The 14,200-nt window shown below is 30.4% G+C and overlaps 3 protein-coding genes across 9 annotated transcripts; 1 reads left to right on the top strand and 2 right to left on the bottom strand.

Annotated features, from left to right (window-relative positions):
• Positions 1–1,234: 1,234 nt before the first annotated feature.
• LOC136782883 (protein D2-like) lies at positions 1,235–2,859 on the top strand. 2 transcript variants are annotated; one of them, XM_066742619.1, is made up of 3 exons: positions 1,235–1,794; positions 2,104–2,355; positions 2,413–2,859. In XM_066742619.1, exons 2-3 carry the CDS (start codon positions 2,160–2,162, stop codon positions 2,763–2,765), a joined length of 549 nt encoding a protein of 182 aa, XP_066598716.1. In that variant the 5' UTR covers positions 1,235–1,794; positions 2,104–2,159; the 3' UTR covers positions 2,766–2,859. The 2 variants fall into 2 exon arrangements, with proteins under 2 accessions (XP_066598716.1, XP_066598715.1); XM_066742618.1 differs by having other exon boundaries at positions 1,240–1,798.
• Positions 2,788–5,557, bottom strand: LOC136782881 (origin recognition complex subunit 2-like). Of its 3 annotated transcripts, none has more exons than XM_066742613.1 (9): positions 5,349–5,557; positions 5,195–5,275; positions 4,838–5,053; positions 4,332–4,618; positions 4,045–4,259; positions 3,837–3,969; positions 3,496–3,736; positions 3,189–3,422; positions 2,789–3,113 (listed from the first exon to the last, which is right to left on the bottom strand). In XM_066742613.1, the coding sequence occupies exons 1-9, from the start codon at positions 5,416–5,418 to the stop codon at positions 2,911–2,913; spliced, it is 1,680 nt and encodes a 559-aa protein (XP_066598710.1). In that variant the 5' UTR covers positions 5,419–5,557; the 3' UTR covers positions 2,789–2,910. The 3 variants fall into 3 exon arrangements, with proteins under 3 accessions (XP_066598712.1, XP_066598710.1, XP_066598711.1); XM_066742614.1 differs by having other exon boundaries at positions 5,195–5,272; XM_066742615.1 differs by lacking the exon at positions 5,195–5,275 and having other exon boundaries at positions 2,788–3,113.
• A 1,240-nt stretch (positions 5,558–6,797) lies between these two features.
• Positions 6,798–14,145, bottom strand: LOC136782724 (uncharacterized). Of its 4 annotated transcripts, none has more exons than XM_066742345.1 (14): positions 14,024–14,145; positions 13,124–13,282; positions 12,840–12,972; positions 12,520–12,674; positions 12,326–12,396; positions 9,371–9,554; positions 8,993–9,124; positions 8,872–8,925; positions 8,724–8,810; positions 8,349–8,561; positions 8,198–8,281; positions 7,909–8,126; positions 7,438–7,597; positions 6,798–7,037 (listed from the first exon to the last, which is right to left on the bottom strand). In XM_066742345.1, the coding sequence occupies exons 5-14, from the start codon at positions 12,326–12,328 to the stop codon at positions 6,910–6,912; spliced, it is 1,263 nt and encodes a 420-aa protein (XP_066598442.1). In that variant the 5' UTR covers positions 12,329–12,396; positions 12,520–12,674; positions 12,840–12,972; positions 13,124–13,282; positions 14,024–14,145; the 3' UTR covers positions 6,798–6,909. The 4 variants fall into 4 exon arrangements, with proteins under 4 accessions (XP_066598442.1, XP_066598444.1, XP_066598443.1 ...); XM_066742347.1 differs by having other exon boundaries at positions 12,840–12,941; XM_066742346.1 differs by lacking the exon at positions 14,024–14,145 and adding an exon at positions 13,595–14,004.
• Positions 14,146–14,200: the final 55 nt, after the last annotated feature.

The raw sequence follows: 14,200 nt of genomic DNA, 5'->3' as shown, positions 1-14,200 counted from the left end.
GAATACTATTTGCTCCGTGTACACCTACACAGCGATATTGGAAGGAAAATGTGCAGCTGTATAAGTGCGCGCGAAATATTTTCGTAAAAAATTACAAAATTATCGGTACGTAGAGCTAATAATATGCATATTACTGTATAGATATGCATTGAATGAATTGACAAAATATCTCAATCATCAATTTTTCAGAGCAGAATTAATGCAGGTCATTGTACAAGAACATGTAAAAATATATAGGGCGTTCCACTGAAAAATTCGAGGTGGTCTTTACATGGTATTCAAACGACGCTTCTAAGTCAAATTTAAAAATGACGTCTTATATCCCCCTCGAAATAAAAATACCCTTCCGTTTGACATTTTTCTAGATGAGAGCATTATTATAGTTGTTCAAATGTTTTAGTGTCCAACATAAATTAGAACACTCTATATATTATATATAAGGGGTATCAGTGACCTGTATCGAAACTTTAAGTGGTTGCAAGTTTTGTTAATTTAAACAATTTCTGTTAATGAATTATGGGCCGCTCAGCTACCAAAATATATTATGAAAAATTGAAACTTCTACGATTTTAATGTGTCGGAGATCTAATCAGCACTGTATATGCACATTATATACCCTAATAGTAAAAGGCGACTTATTGTTAACTTTAAGGGAGCTTTCCAATTAGCCTAAAAATCGACAATATTAGACACAAATATATAGCTTGTGTGACATATGCAGTGTACTATTTGTGTCTGATTGCGTCCGTTTTTAGGCTAAAGCTTAGCGTAGTACATAAAAACACTTAATGTCTTACGTTACTTTATGTAAAATTTAACATTAAGCTATACGTAATAGGACTATATTGTGTTGCGCGCATTTTTAAACTTAACGCATTGCAATCCTATGTGTTACCGTACATCGTTATTGCGTGTGGCTTAGGGCCTCCGCACACCGTTTCCGTAGCTACATTACGTTACGTTAAGGCAGGATTAAACTTAATCTTAGCTTAGCGCACACAAAAGATTGCTAAAGTTAAGTTTTTTGAGGCAGGATGCTTGTAATAAACAGGTCTGAGGTGATATTTTTATATTTATAAAGAATTTTTGCAACTATTATTGTAGTTGCCTTAACGTAACGTAATGTAGCTACGGAAACTGTGTGCGGAGGCCCTTAACGTAAAATATTCATATAAAGTAACGTAAGATATTAAGATGTGCGCTAAGTCTAAGGGCCTCCGCACACAGTTTCCGTAGCTACATTACGTTACGTTAAGGCAGGATTAAACTTAATCTTAGCTTAGCGCACACAAAAGATTGCTAAAGTTAAGTTTTTTGAGGCAGGATGCTTGTAATAAACAGGTCTGAGGTGATATTTTTATATTTATAAAAAATTTTTGCAACTATTATTGTAGTTGCCTTAACGTAACGTAATGTAGCTACGGAAACTGTGTGCGGAGGCCCTAACTGGAAAATAACCAATATATGTTACGTAAATTTTAGTATTGGAGGCTCGAGTCAAGTGTGAAGACGTTTATAAATACAAACCTTCCCGCAAATTTCTCCCTCTAGTCTTTCCTACCTTACTGAACAAATAAGAAAAGGAAGGGAGCTGGTTTAATTGAAAGTTTTCCGCCAATGCCAGAATAATATCCGCTGTAGTCCCGTGGCCCGTGACCCGTATTGCCGTGTGGTTCTTGTATTCCGGTTCCCTCTTTTTTCACCAAACTTCCATATACGTATGAGAAAGCTGAATTGAGAGCGGAAGAAGAGTTGCACAACACCCGGCCACAGGCTATGACTTTTGTTTCTACAGCAAGTAATTAAATCTTTTACATTGCATTAAATATAATTAAACAAATAAATAGCTAATACCTAGCAAATAGAAAATAAAAATTTCAAACATTCGAGTTGTACACTGGCCTGCATCGATTCTGCTCCCGAAAAATTGACAATCGTGGTGTTGTATTTTAGCCAATGGGATCTCTCTCTTTTTAATCTCGGGAGTAAATTCGATATATGTCAGTTATTTTATCGAATTCTCAAGTGGTACATAGCAGTGCCAGTATTACAAATAAATTTTCTATCTAAAATTTGAAATCGCTTGGTTAAAACTTTCTGCAGGCTTATTATCCGGAAAAAGACCATTTCTTGGAATAGCAACACGATTATTATCCTCAATGGCAGAAGCATTAAAAACTCACGAAGTTATTCCCGATGTTATTGATGAGATTCCGGCTTCTGTACTGGATGTGACTTATTCCGGCAACCTCACCGTGGAAATTGGAAAAGAGCTAACACCTACACAAGTGAAGGATCCTCCAAATGTCAAATGGGATGCAGATGCAAATACTTTTTACACGCTTTGCATGACTGGTAAGCACTTCGAATTCCTATATTAATAGGTTATTATCAGACATTTAATCGTTTCAGATCCTGATGCACCAAGTAGAAAGGAGCCTAAATTTCGCGAATGGCATCATTGGCTTGTAGGTAACATTCCTGGTTCAGATATTCTTAAAGGTGATGTTCTCTCTGCGTACATTGGCTCTGGACCACCTGAAGGAAGTGGTCTTCATCGTTATGTATTTATTCTTTATAAGCAGCCAAAAAAATTGAATTTTGATGAGAAACGTCTTACCAATAGAAGCTCTGCCAATAGAGCACAATTTTCCATTAGGAAATTTGCAGCTAAACATAATTTGGGAAATCCTATTGCTGGTAACATGTACCAAGCACAGTTTGATAGTTATGTGCCTAAACTATATGCTCAACTAAAAGATTAAATTTTTTACAAAATATTCTCCTTATTGTTCAAATAAATTTTCTTTTTACTTTGTAACACTTAATAAAGTTATGCATTATTGATAAAAAAAAGAATTTTATTGATTTCATTTTAAAAAATATAAAAATGGTTTTAGACAAGAAACATTAAGCAGTTTCTTGTTCATCAAGAAATTCCTGTAGCAACGAGCTTTGCAGAGGAATGAGAAGATATTCCGCTCCATCCACTTTTCTTTTCATATTTATTAATTTATGATCTAGGAATTCAGTCAACTGAGCTCTCAGCGACGAGTCAGAACTAACTACAAATGCTTCTCGTGCTGCTCTATATAAGTGTTTGAAAAGCATACCTATAAGAAAAAAAATAGGTTTAATAATCTGCTATAAATTTTATAGCATACATCATAGTGATTGATAATATTTACCCATATAATTTTTATTGTTATCATTTTCCAATTGAAATTTAGCAAGAATAATATATATTGATTTGGCGTTCGACGTCAGTGAACGGAATACATTATATAGGGATGATAGTGCTAGTGCCCCATTTTTCTGAACTAATAAAGAACTTTCATATGAAATTTCTGTTTCATAAGGTAAAAGAGTACTGGCATCCCACCAATAAAACCTTAGCTGCCAACGTTTAATTTGGTCCCAAACTATCAGAAAATGACTCTCTTTAATATTAATATGTAGTGTTATTAATTTATTTTATAAAAACTAATGAATTACTTAAGGAAGAATTGATGTGGTCTACTGAAGCTACCAGACGTACATTAGGTATGCTTGCTAAATGAGCAAGAACTGTTTGCAACTTGCTTGACCGTAAAGTAAGCCCATCTATGTTATGAATTAATAAATATAGCCTATCATCAGGGTTTTTTCTCATTGTTTCTTGAATCAGATTAACACATTCGTGCATACCACCTGGAGGTGTTGTATTCAATAGTTGGTTTATTATTTCATCCAATATCTATAAAATAAAACTTATAACTTTATAATTCTTTAGCAGTCCTTGACAAAATTTGTAATATACATCATTTCATTTAATATGAAGCATATAAAATCCTTACATCTTTTAATGTTAAGCTAGGAAAAAATCCATTAACAACCACTGTTGGATGATTAAAAGTCATACTTTTGTGAAACTCATTGATCAAGCATCTTTTTGAACCTAACCCATAGAGCAATAAGTTATGGCCCTCTCTATAAATGAATTCACTATTTAGATTTTATTATAAATATACCTCATTGCATAAATAAAGAAAGAAAAAAACCTACTCTAAGAGGAAGTTCCAAAATGTAAAGTCATTTTCACATCTATCGAAAAGGGTTCTCATGCACTTTCCATGCACCACTGATATATGTTCTGGGTTATTTAATAGTTGATTCAATCTACCTTCCGTTAATTTTGGATTGACTAATTTTTTGAGTGTATGACCAGATGTTATATTTTTTCTTAATTGAGCTTCAAAGTAGTCATCAGTATCCATATGCTAAAAATGATATATAATGCAAAAAATTGAAGATATTATTAAATTGTTCAAAAAGCATTTCTTCCAACATACATAATTATTGTGGCTGTACTTTGCCATAGGTCTTTTACACTGCCTAGATATTTGTAATTGTTTACAAGAGGATTTGAAATGCTCTGTCTTTTTCAATACTAAATCATCACTATCATCACTACTTCTATCATCACAGGGATCATTATACTCTTTGTTAAAATCAGTCTCTTCACTGTCACTATCAGAAGGAGCATACTCACTTCCCTCTGATACGCTTTCACTTTCAGTCGATGAGCTTTCAGAGTATGTCTTCACTGACTTCAATTTACTCAATCTCCTTACATTTTCTGTAAAACAAACATAATTAAATTAAAAGCAATCAAAATGCTTAATATATTATAACCTTTGGCCTCTACGGTTTCTAAGTTGTCTTTCCCACATAATAATTTTAAAAGCATTTTAAATCATTTTTTAATTTTAACCATAATAAAGTTTGAATCTTAAATATTTTCTTATGTGAGATGCTCCAGCAGACTAATAGTAGAATATTAATCATTCAGTTTCACCTTTTTTATTGGAAATTAAAGTGGGTTTAAATCTTTCTTGAACATTTATTATGTCATCAGATCTTTCTAAAACAATTTTTAGTCTTGGAAGTTTTTCAGGTGTTTTTTCTATCATTGGAATGAAACATGAATTAGCTTTTTCAATCATTCTATTTTGCCTTGGTGTTTGGAAACTATAAATCTTATTTCCACTAACATCCTTTGCCGTGAATAGCTCTGAAATAAATGTTTAATATATAATAATTATAGAAACAATCAAAGGACTTGGCAGTGTCTTGAGGGCTAGTACATGTAGCACATAAACTTTGCCACCAAGGCACTACTTATCTTGTAATAAGAATTATAATGTAATTTTACCACTAGGCTTTTGTATGTCTTCATCTATCGTTTCTAATTCTTTCTCTATTTCCTCCATAAATAAATTTTCTTCTTGATCTACTTTAGATACAAAAAAATGATAATGCAATGAGAAAATAAATAAAAACAAAAGTTAATTAAGGCTATATTATACCTTTATAATTGTTTATTAATTCTTGAGCTTCTGTTATAGCTTTAATGCGACCAGATCTGCGTAAACTCATTTTAAACACTTAAATATTTTAAAAAATTCGTACACTTTATTATCAAAAAACATTAAATATTTCTACTTAATTCTAAATTATAATAAAATACAGACTAAAATGCTCACGGAACACGGGGACCACGGTATGTTACTATGGATGTATAATACACACACACACAGTGGGAAACGAAACTGGGAAATTGAAAATTGAATCGTGTGTGCTCAGCTATATGCCCGTATTCATAGACATCACTCGAAGTTCGAACTCCACTCGACCTCGAAACAGGCTAAAATACTACAGTATATGTAACGTAAACTGTAGCATTAACCCCGGGATTCATAAACAAAACTTAAGCTCAAGTTCAAGCTTAAGACGGGTAAAATCTACAGTCTACGTAACACATCTTATAGGTTTCAAGGTGAGCTTGAACTCAAGTTCTGTTTATGAATCCCGGCCTAAGGGTCAATTCGACCAAGTAGGCTAGAGCCCAAGTCTGACTTAAATTGGTATAGTCCCCGTCACATTAACTATACCAACTTAAGTCTGACTTGGGCTCTAGCCTACTTGGTCGAATTGACCCTAAGGGCCGGTACCACTTCGCAAATCAGGCAAGCCTCATGTCCAACATTATGGATAAAAATCTGAGCACTGAAAATCAGGTTGGCATTAGTGAGAAAGTGACGTCATTTTTGAAGAATCAATAAATTGTAAACTGATAGTACATATTGTTTTGACAGTTCGCGACAATAATTTGTTATTGAAGTGATTAATGTAAGATTGTAAGAGATGAAGTATAGAAATATATTAAAAATAAAATTTTAAGAATAAACATTGTGTGTAGTATCTAATTTAAATAATTTAATTAGGAAAGGTGCATATTTATATCTGCTGCAGTGATTTCTCATAGTTCATTGTATATAAATAAAATCATGGCTTAAACTTGTTTCTTCTTTACAGTATTTATGATACCGGATTGATGAATTTTAAAAATCTTGCGTTGGAGTAACAGAGTTCCTTCAATTGGTACAGCTACGCGTGAATGAAAAGTAAAAGGAAATCGTAAATTGAGACATATTATGGGAATACACTAAACAAGTGCAAGTTCGACATTACAGAATTACCCTAAGAGCAAGAAGTCGACTTATAGTTAACTATAAGTTGACTTTTCGCAAGTTAACTTTCATTTCATATTGACGATAAGTCAGCTATAAGTCAAATTATAGTCAACTATAAGTCGACGATGTCTGACTTTAAGTCAGCTTTTATAAGTCAACATATAGTCGACTTGTAAATGTCAATTATAAGTTGACTTCTATAAGTCGACCTCAAGCCGCCTTCGTAAAGTATAATTTTTAGTTCTTTATTTTTAATGTAATGAAATAAATTAAAAAATAATATTAATTTTGACCTAATTTTAGTATATTTAACCTAAATACAATATTAAACTTCCATAAACAAAATACATAAAAAAGACATAAAAATACAGTATAATTATTGAGTAAATAATTCTTATAAATTAGAGGCATTGGAGTTGTTGTTCTCGTATCTTTTTCTATCGCTTGATCGCCGCAACCATTCTTGCATCAACTGTTCCACTGAGCTTTGAGTACTACCTTTCATGCATTTTAATATAGTATCTGTAAATATAAAAGTAAATTTTATATTGGAAATACAGTCTTTTAATAATATTATTTTAACACTGAAAATATCGATCGGAGATTTTCTAGCAATTTAAAAGTGCTCATATGTCTTAGTACAATTAGTAGATTAAGTGCTAGTTTATTTACTTGTTGTAATAATATAATTATACGGATTAATATTGGTGTAGGTTGTTCTCATCTATACATATAATATTAGTAATATATAATGATAACATAAAAGGCCGATTGTAAATATATCTGTTTATTTGAAGTCAGTAGCACACATCACTCCTTCACGAAATAGATAAATATAGAAAATTCATCAAGACAGTAGAGCAATCAACCTTAAAAAACTTAATTAATGAGAATGAGAATAGATAAAGGATAAAGGAAATACCACTAATGATTTGACAGGACTTGGATTTTTTAAAGCAGGTGCGATTTTTTTGACCAGCCCATGTTAATAGGGTGCCAAGCTCATTGGAAAACAATAGCTTCATAGCTTTTCTTGTGGCTATTTTTTCATTCGCTCCACCACTTTTAGAAATAAGATTTTCCTATAATTGTAGAAGGGAAAGGAGAATACAAGTGAATATCGTAAAAATGATATAACCCAGTTATATATATATATATATATAGGCTATTATTTACAGTCAGATCTTATAAATAACACCATCTCAAGCATTGGTTATCCTTTTCTATCAGAAGAAATGGAACAATAAATTCTTAAGTCTGCCTTATTAATAAAATGTGACTATAAATACCTCTCATAGAGACTAAGTTTATCTACTTTTAGCTGAGAATTAATTTACTATCATGCATCTATACAAGCAGAAAGATAACACTATTATGTGATTACTTTACCTACCAAATGATATTTAGCCAAACTATCCTCTTCTAGTAGTTTTTCAAAATTAGTGAAGTCTAATAGAGTGTTCAAAGGCAATTTCGATAATATGCTATTGCCAGCTGTTTCTTCTACATTTGCTCCTCTTACTGAATTTTTTTCCAACAGTAATGACTTGATATCATGTAGCATTCTATATAATTTTTTATATTGTTTTTCATTCTCACTTCTACAAATAGCTGCAATAAAATGAAAGGTATTAATAACTTCAAATAACTATTGAAAGTAGAAGTATTATTATAATGCTTACAACAACAATTGTTATGAGTGTTCACAATTTGCGTCACCTGATGCTGCACCGAAGAAACAACATTTTCCGCTTGTCTTGAGCACCCTTTAATAGTATAATATATCAGTAATTACATTACATTATAGCAATGTTAAACATTTGATTATTTTACCTATTTCATTTATATTGTTATCAGCGTAGTCCGTAACTAGTTCTGTGTGCGAATAATTAGACGCTTTGGAATTAAATTTGTCAATATTATAGTTAGCAGCAGGTAGATTTACTGGCAATTGTTCTCTGTTATCAGAGGAAGGAGACTGATGAATTGTGGAAGTAGTGGCGGAAGGGTTATGTGACTGCAAGTGATGTTTCTTTGTATTATTATCTGCAGGAAATAAATAAAGATTTATAACATTAAAAATATATTTAATATTAGTGACTAATAGAAATCATGTTCACATTTTGTCAGTTATTTAAACAACAAATATACTATAAAATAACTGATTGATTTATGAAGTATAAATATCAATTTATATGTTCTCTGTACCTTGGAAATCTGACACATACGTCACCTTAGGCAAGTTTATTATGTTATCTTTGGCATTTTCATTATTATAATTCTTCATTAAATTAACTGGAAATAATTTTCACAATTAAGAAAAGTTCAATTAAAACTATGTACCATTTATATTTACCTTTCCTTTTCTTAAAATCGGGCTCTAAAATTTCATGTGGAGAATCAACATCAGCTGAGAAATTGAAAAATATCTTATTAGATTACATGAGGAATTATAATAATCTATTATAGCAGCTTACAGGCATTAGAATCGTCACTGAAGAATATTTCTTTACATTTGCCAAATAAAGTTTTTTTTATAGTATCCGTGTCTGCTTCCGATGATAAAGCTTGTGATTTTATTTCCAATTTTTTGGCTTCCTTATAACTATCTGGTAAAGAAAAATGTTGAATTACTGTGTTTCACTTGTATAAATTTTTATAAACAGTGTTAATTTGAATCATTCCCATTTCAATTAACTTCACCCTGGTACTTTTCTCACTCCTCTGGTAGGCCTACTGCATACCCGACAGATCGAGGTAAAGCAAGTATGAGAGTGAAATTAGTTCAAATGAGAGAATGAATCAATTTGGCTCACCGTATAGAACGTTTTTATTAATTAATAAATATGTCTCACCTACAGGACCCAATGATTGGCTATACGGATAAATTCCCCAATTTTCGTTTGGCTCAATAGCTTTTTTTATTGCTTGTGAGGCGTTAACATTCTTTGGTGGCCACCAGTAGCTTGAATTATTTTTCAATATCCAGCTTTCTGGGATAGTAGCTACACAATTTTGTCCAATGACCACGCACCATGCCTAATGAACATATTTTTGGTATTAATAGCTATTATATAAAATATATATCATTTTAGATGCTTTTACAAATTAATCGCTTATTTATAAAAGGATTAAAAGCTCATGAGTTGGCACAAATATCTTAAAATACATGCATGTATGCTTTCTTGGGTAACAATTATGAAAACATATTTTCAGTACTCTTAGCAAATATAGACCATTATTAGAAAAAAAAAAATTATCTTTTAAAGTACATATATGTATAGATGCATATAAGTAACTTTGTAAAATGATATTAAAAAACTCCATAAATTAATGGCAAAACAATTATTTGAAAGCAGTATAATATATTTACTACTACAAAAACTTAAAGATATAAAAAAAACTATATATTATTAATAATATTTATACACAAATACAATTTCATGCATTGGCTACATAGTTCATCACGATCTCCATAATTTTTTTTAATTCTTCAATAAGCGATTAAAATGTAAATTTTAAAACATTCAACTGGTTGATAAGTTATGCCTAATATAACAAACAAATTTTATAAGATATAGAAACTACATAACTTAAAATTTTTGAATTAATCATTATGTGCTAGTAAAGGAATAACAATATATTCTGAATCACAATCAGTATCAATTTGAAATCCTTTTGTTTTAATTAATGAAACTGGCCACATTTGAAGATCGGAGATTCCTTTAACAATATATATACCTACAGCACCAGAATTAAGAGGATAATTAGGTAAGTTAGATAAATGCAGAAATTTACGACCAAGTATGACAGGTGTTCTTTGATGATATGCAATATATGAAATAGACACAATGCATGTAATATTATTTTCCTGTATATAACAACAGTTATTATATAATTTAGTGGTTAAAGTAAACGAAGGGAATCGGATTCTTGCATGTGCATCGTAGCAGTCAAATGGCAACATTAATGTTATAGGTTTCTCAAGCTGAGGAATAGACCAAACAGGCCTACTAGAAACTAAGAGAGATTGTTCATGTAATCTATTATAAAGCTGTTGGAGGGGCTTCTCATATTTCCTGAGCAACTTTTTTAAGCTAAACAAATGATTCTCAAATGGAAAAGCACTAAAATTATCTAATGGTCCTAGTTGTCTAGCATCTTGTGCTAGGTGTATCAAGTTATGCACGTTAAATGTTAGTGTCTCAGGTCCATATAAAATGCTCATATTTTTAACAAAATATTCTAATAGATTTTGAGAGTATGTATTATTTTTAAGATAATCTCTTTCGCAACATAATATTCTAATGGCACAATTTAATGAATTAAAATGAAGAAGTTTAGAATCCGGTAAAATAGTATTTAAAACAACAGGACCTAGATAAAGCAAAAAAGTACGATACTGTGTAGCTTTCCATCTAAGAAAGTCGTCTAAATGAAAAAATTTGCGTGCAAATTCTAAAGGAATACATTTAGACACAACTTTCAATTTATCAGCTAACGCTTTAACATAAACTTTAGCTACTCTTGAAGATTTTGATCGACTGATCCACAATGTTAGCAACTGCTTAGTTACACCTAGACACGTGTTATGCATATAATCTATTGGGAAACTGGTAACCATGGGAACTGAAAGTGATTCAAAGGGAGAACAAATTCCTTCAAGATGATGTTGAGGTTGAGATCTGTTAATGAAATCGGCATCAGTACGCAGGCTCTCATTAATATCTGGAAATGTCATTCGTCCATTTATTCGTTTGCCAACCACAGTGCATTTTGGGCAAGCATAGTACCCATTATGCGATTTCGTACAAGTTACGTATGCTTTAGCTGGCGAATCACAAATAATAGATCGAATTTTAATCTGCCATTGTTTCCCATTAAAATTAAAACCATTAATTTGCAAATGTAAAAATTCTTTAATGAATGAATTCAAATATTCTGAAAGACTAGGTTTCTGATATCCATGATAAATTCCAATAACAAATGGCCTTAAAGAAGAATTTACCACTTTACCTAAGATTGGCCACAATTGACTTTTTGGAGCATTAGAAATTTCTGTCCCGTCCACATTCAAATCTAACTCTACAGTCTCATCATGAAAATCATTAGGAAATTGCAGAACAAGAAATTCTAATACCTTTACTAAACCATAGTGTAGATAATGTCCATGCGGAATCTCTATAATACTATGTGCTTGAGGTTTAGGTGTATTCAATAAAGTCCTTGCATCAGATGGAAGATCATCATGACCATGAACTTTAAGAAGTTTTAATAAAGCTGATAAAGCGTTTTGCTTAATTTGAAAATCAGTCGACCAGGTTCGCAATTCTTCTTTTAAACATGCCTTATCAAGCTGATTAAATAATAATTTATCGCTATTATCATATATTCCCGATGAAGAAGAACTAACTGAGAGATCGTCCGATAAACATTCATCAGAAAAAGAAAAATTCATTTCAGAAGTATCATCTACAATAACTGGTGATGCGTTGTATACATCATTCGAAGAATGAGTAACATCAGAACTGTTGTGTATCATAAAACTCATTGCATTATTTGAAGAAGTTGCTACTATATTAATTTCCGAAGACGAAACATCTTCAAATGAATTTACATTAGAGCGGAGATATGAAGCCAAAGAAAGTCTATCTTGTTGACGCTTAGATAATTCGGAAAATTTTTTCATTTTGAAAGATAATGTTAAAAATAATTCGTTTACTAGCACAAATAATGTTATCCTTATGCGTTAAACCTTAAAAGTGTATACGAGTTATACTTAAAATTTGAATAAAAATATATAAAATAACCATTTTATTCTGCGAGATTATTCTTCCAATATTCTAATATTGATTTGGCTTCGGCTGAACATGCAAAAAATCTGTAAATGGCAATATATATAGAAATGACTATAAAGTGGTAATATCAACTTTTAATAAAATAAAAAACAAAGTGAACTTATATTATATATATTTAAAAATAGTAAAAGATAATAATTAATTACCTTACATTGAAGTGAAGGATTTTTGTGAAGATTTCAAAGTTGTTGTTACTTAATACGTATAGAAGCATCCAAAATTTTAATAAACTATCCCTTCTAGTTTCTTATCAAATTTATGTAAGTCTTAACAATTTGTTTAATATCCCATACAGATTTATCTGAAAGCAGAACAGTATCACACCAAACTGATTCAGAAATTATTAAGCAACTGTATTTGCAATGTCAATGTTTTTTTTTAATATTTATTAGATTAAAATTATTATATGTATGATTGTTTCTATTTTGAGTTAGAAAATGAATAACTATGATAATTATATATTTACCTGACAGTTATGCAGCTAATTTATATTATAATAGTGAAGATATAGCTTTATACTCCGTTGAAAACAAAGTTAAATTCAGTCTTCTGCAAACTTAAAGTGGACCTTAAAAAAGATATTAGTCTCCTTCAAATATCTAAAAGTATAGAGTAGCATATATATAATGGTTGTTAAAAATATATTAATTGATTGCAATAGATTTGGTGGAAACTATACATATATATCCTTTATATCTAATTGTTTCTCCTTCGACTTAGAAAAAGTAATAAAAAATTGTAATTAGTTACCTGTACACTGAACTGAAGAATTTACATATAATATGACGTCAAACTTATTATACACTGATTAATTGAATGATAGCATCTCTATATTTTGCTATAATCCTTTCAGATTTTTCCTCAACTATGATATAAGCCTTTGAAAATTCTTCAATTTTCCACACAGACCTATTAAAAAGTATAACAACGTATGAATAGAATGTATGTATACAAAATAGTAATATTTGCCTTTATGTTAATTGTTACTAAGCTTACTTTGAAAGGTGATAAAGAGATAATAATTATTTACCTGCGGATGATTATAATATAAAATACATGTAACATAAAATCTTTACGTATAGAAACTACAATATAATGAGTTTCATCGAACAAATTTAAATTATTCATATATATCAGTATCCTTGTCTACGAAATGTATTGTTTCACCATCTCTTTTATAGTTCATAATATAAAAACAGAACAACATAAATGAAAATTTACCTTTCAAAATGATCTTATATAGTCACTGATCTAACATATATATGTTAATTCAGTACAATAATATTAAACAACATGTGCAGGGGCAGTTACTTAAAAAGCTCTAAAACATAGATTGAAGACAGATTCTTTACTATATTTATATTTAGGGAAGTTTTATGTTAAATGTTTCAAATCATTAATATTATTAGTTTGGAAATAAACATTTTTTATGTGTATGCATACTTTAGGGTCTTTTAAGTTATATACTGGCCCTATGTGTTTGCTTCTATACGTATAATCATATTTTATTGCAGTTATTTTATAAATTAGAAAAATATTAAACGACAGATATGATTAAGACATTATAAAAAACATTTATGAAAAGGAATTAAGGTTACTCAAAAATGACTTTTTATTTAACAAAATATATATAGAAATTTTCAATCTTACCGTATACAATAGTTGCAAGAAACGCAAATTTATCATGCATATAAATGGGCGAGACAAATAATCAATATATACATGTATTAAAATATTGATATGACTTTACCGGTGGGCATAAGGGATACACGGGACACATGACATATATATACATATATATATATGAACTGCAACTCTGACGCAACT

The sequence above is a fragment of the Prorops nasuta genome, unplaced genomic scaffold (assembly GCF_024137725.1).
Source record: "Prorops nasuta isolate Cenicafe-Biocafe unplaced genomic scaffold, Cenicafe_Pnas_1.2 PNAS00030, whole genome shotgun sequence".
Lineage (NCBI taxonomy): Eukaryota > Metazoa > Arthropoda > Insecta > Hymenoptera > Bethylidae > Prorops > Prorops nasuta.
This window is presented reverse-complemented; position numbering and strand designations above follow the sequence as displayed.

Excerpts from the sequence above, each read along its gene's own strand:
- LOC136782881 (XM_066742613.1), bottom strand. The coding sequence starts at position 5,418 with ATGAGTTTACGCAGATCTGGTCGCATTAAAGCTATAACAGAAGCTCAA. Across the intron at positions 5,276-5,348 it reads ATTAATAAACAATTATAAAG|TAGATCAAGAAGAAAATTTA; the intron begins GTATAATATAGC and ends TTGTATCTAAAG. Across the intron at positions 3,970-4,044 it reads TTTTGGAACTTCCTCTTAGA|AGAGGGCCATAACTTATTGC; the intron begins GTAGGTTTTTTT and ends ATTCATTTATAG.
- LOC136782883 (XM_066742618.1), top strand. The coding sequence starts at position 1,777 with ATGACTTTTGTTTCTACAGCAA. Across the intron at positions 1,799-2,103 it reads GACTTTTGTTTCTACAGCAA|GCTTATTATCCGGAAAAAGA; the intron begins GTAATTAAATCT and ends AACTTTCTGCAG. Across the intron at positions 2,356-2,412 it reads TTACACGCTTTGCATGACTG|ATCCTGATGCACCAAGTAGA; the intron begins GTAAGCACTTCG and ends TAATCGTTTCAG.
- LOC136782724 (XM_066742345.1), bottom strand. Across the intron at positions 8,282-8,348 it reads TAACAATATAAATGAAATAG|GGTGCTCAAGACAAGCGGAA; the intron begins GTAAAATAATCA and ends ATACTATTAAAG. Across the intron at positions 7,598-7,908 it reads GTTTGGCTAAATATCATTTG|GAAAATCTTATTTCTAAAAG; the intron begins GTAGGTAAAGTA and ends CTACAATTATAG.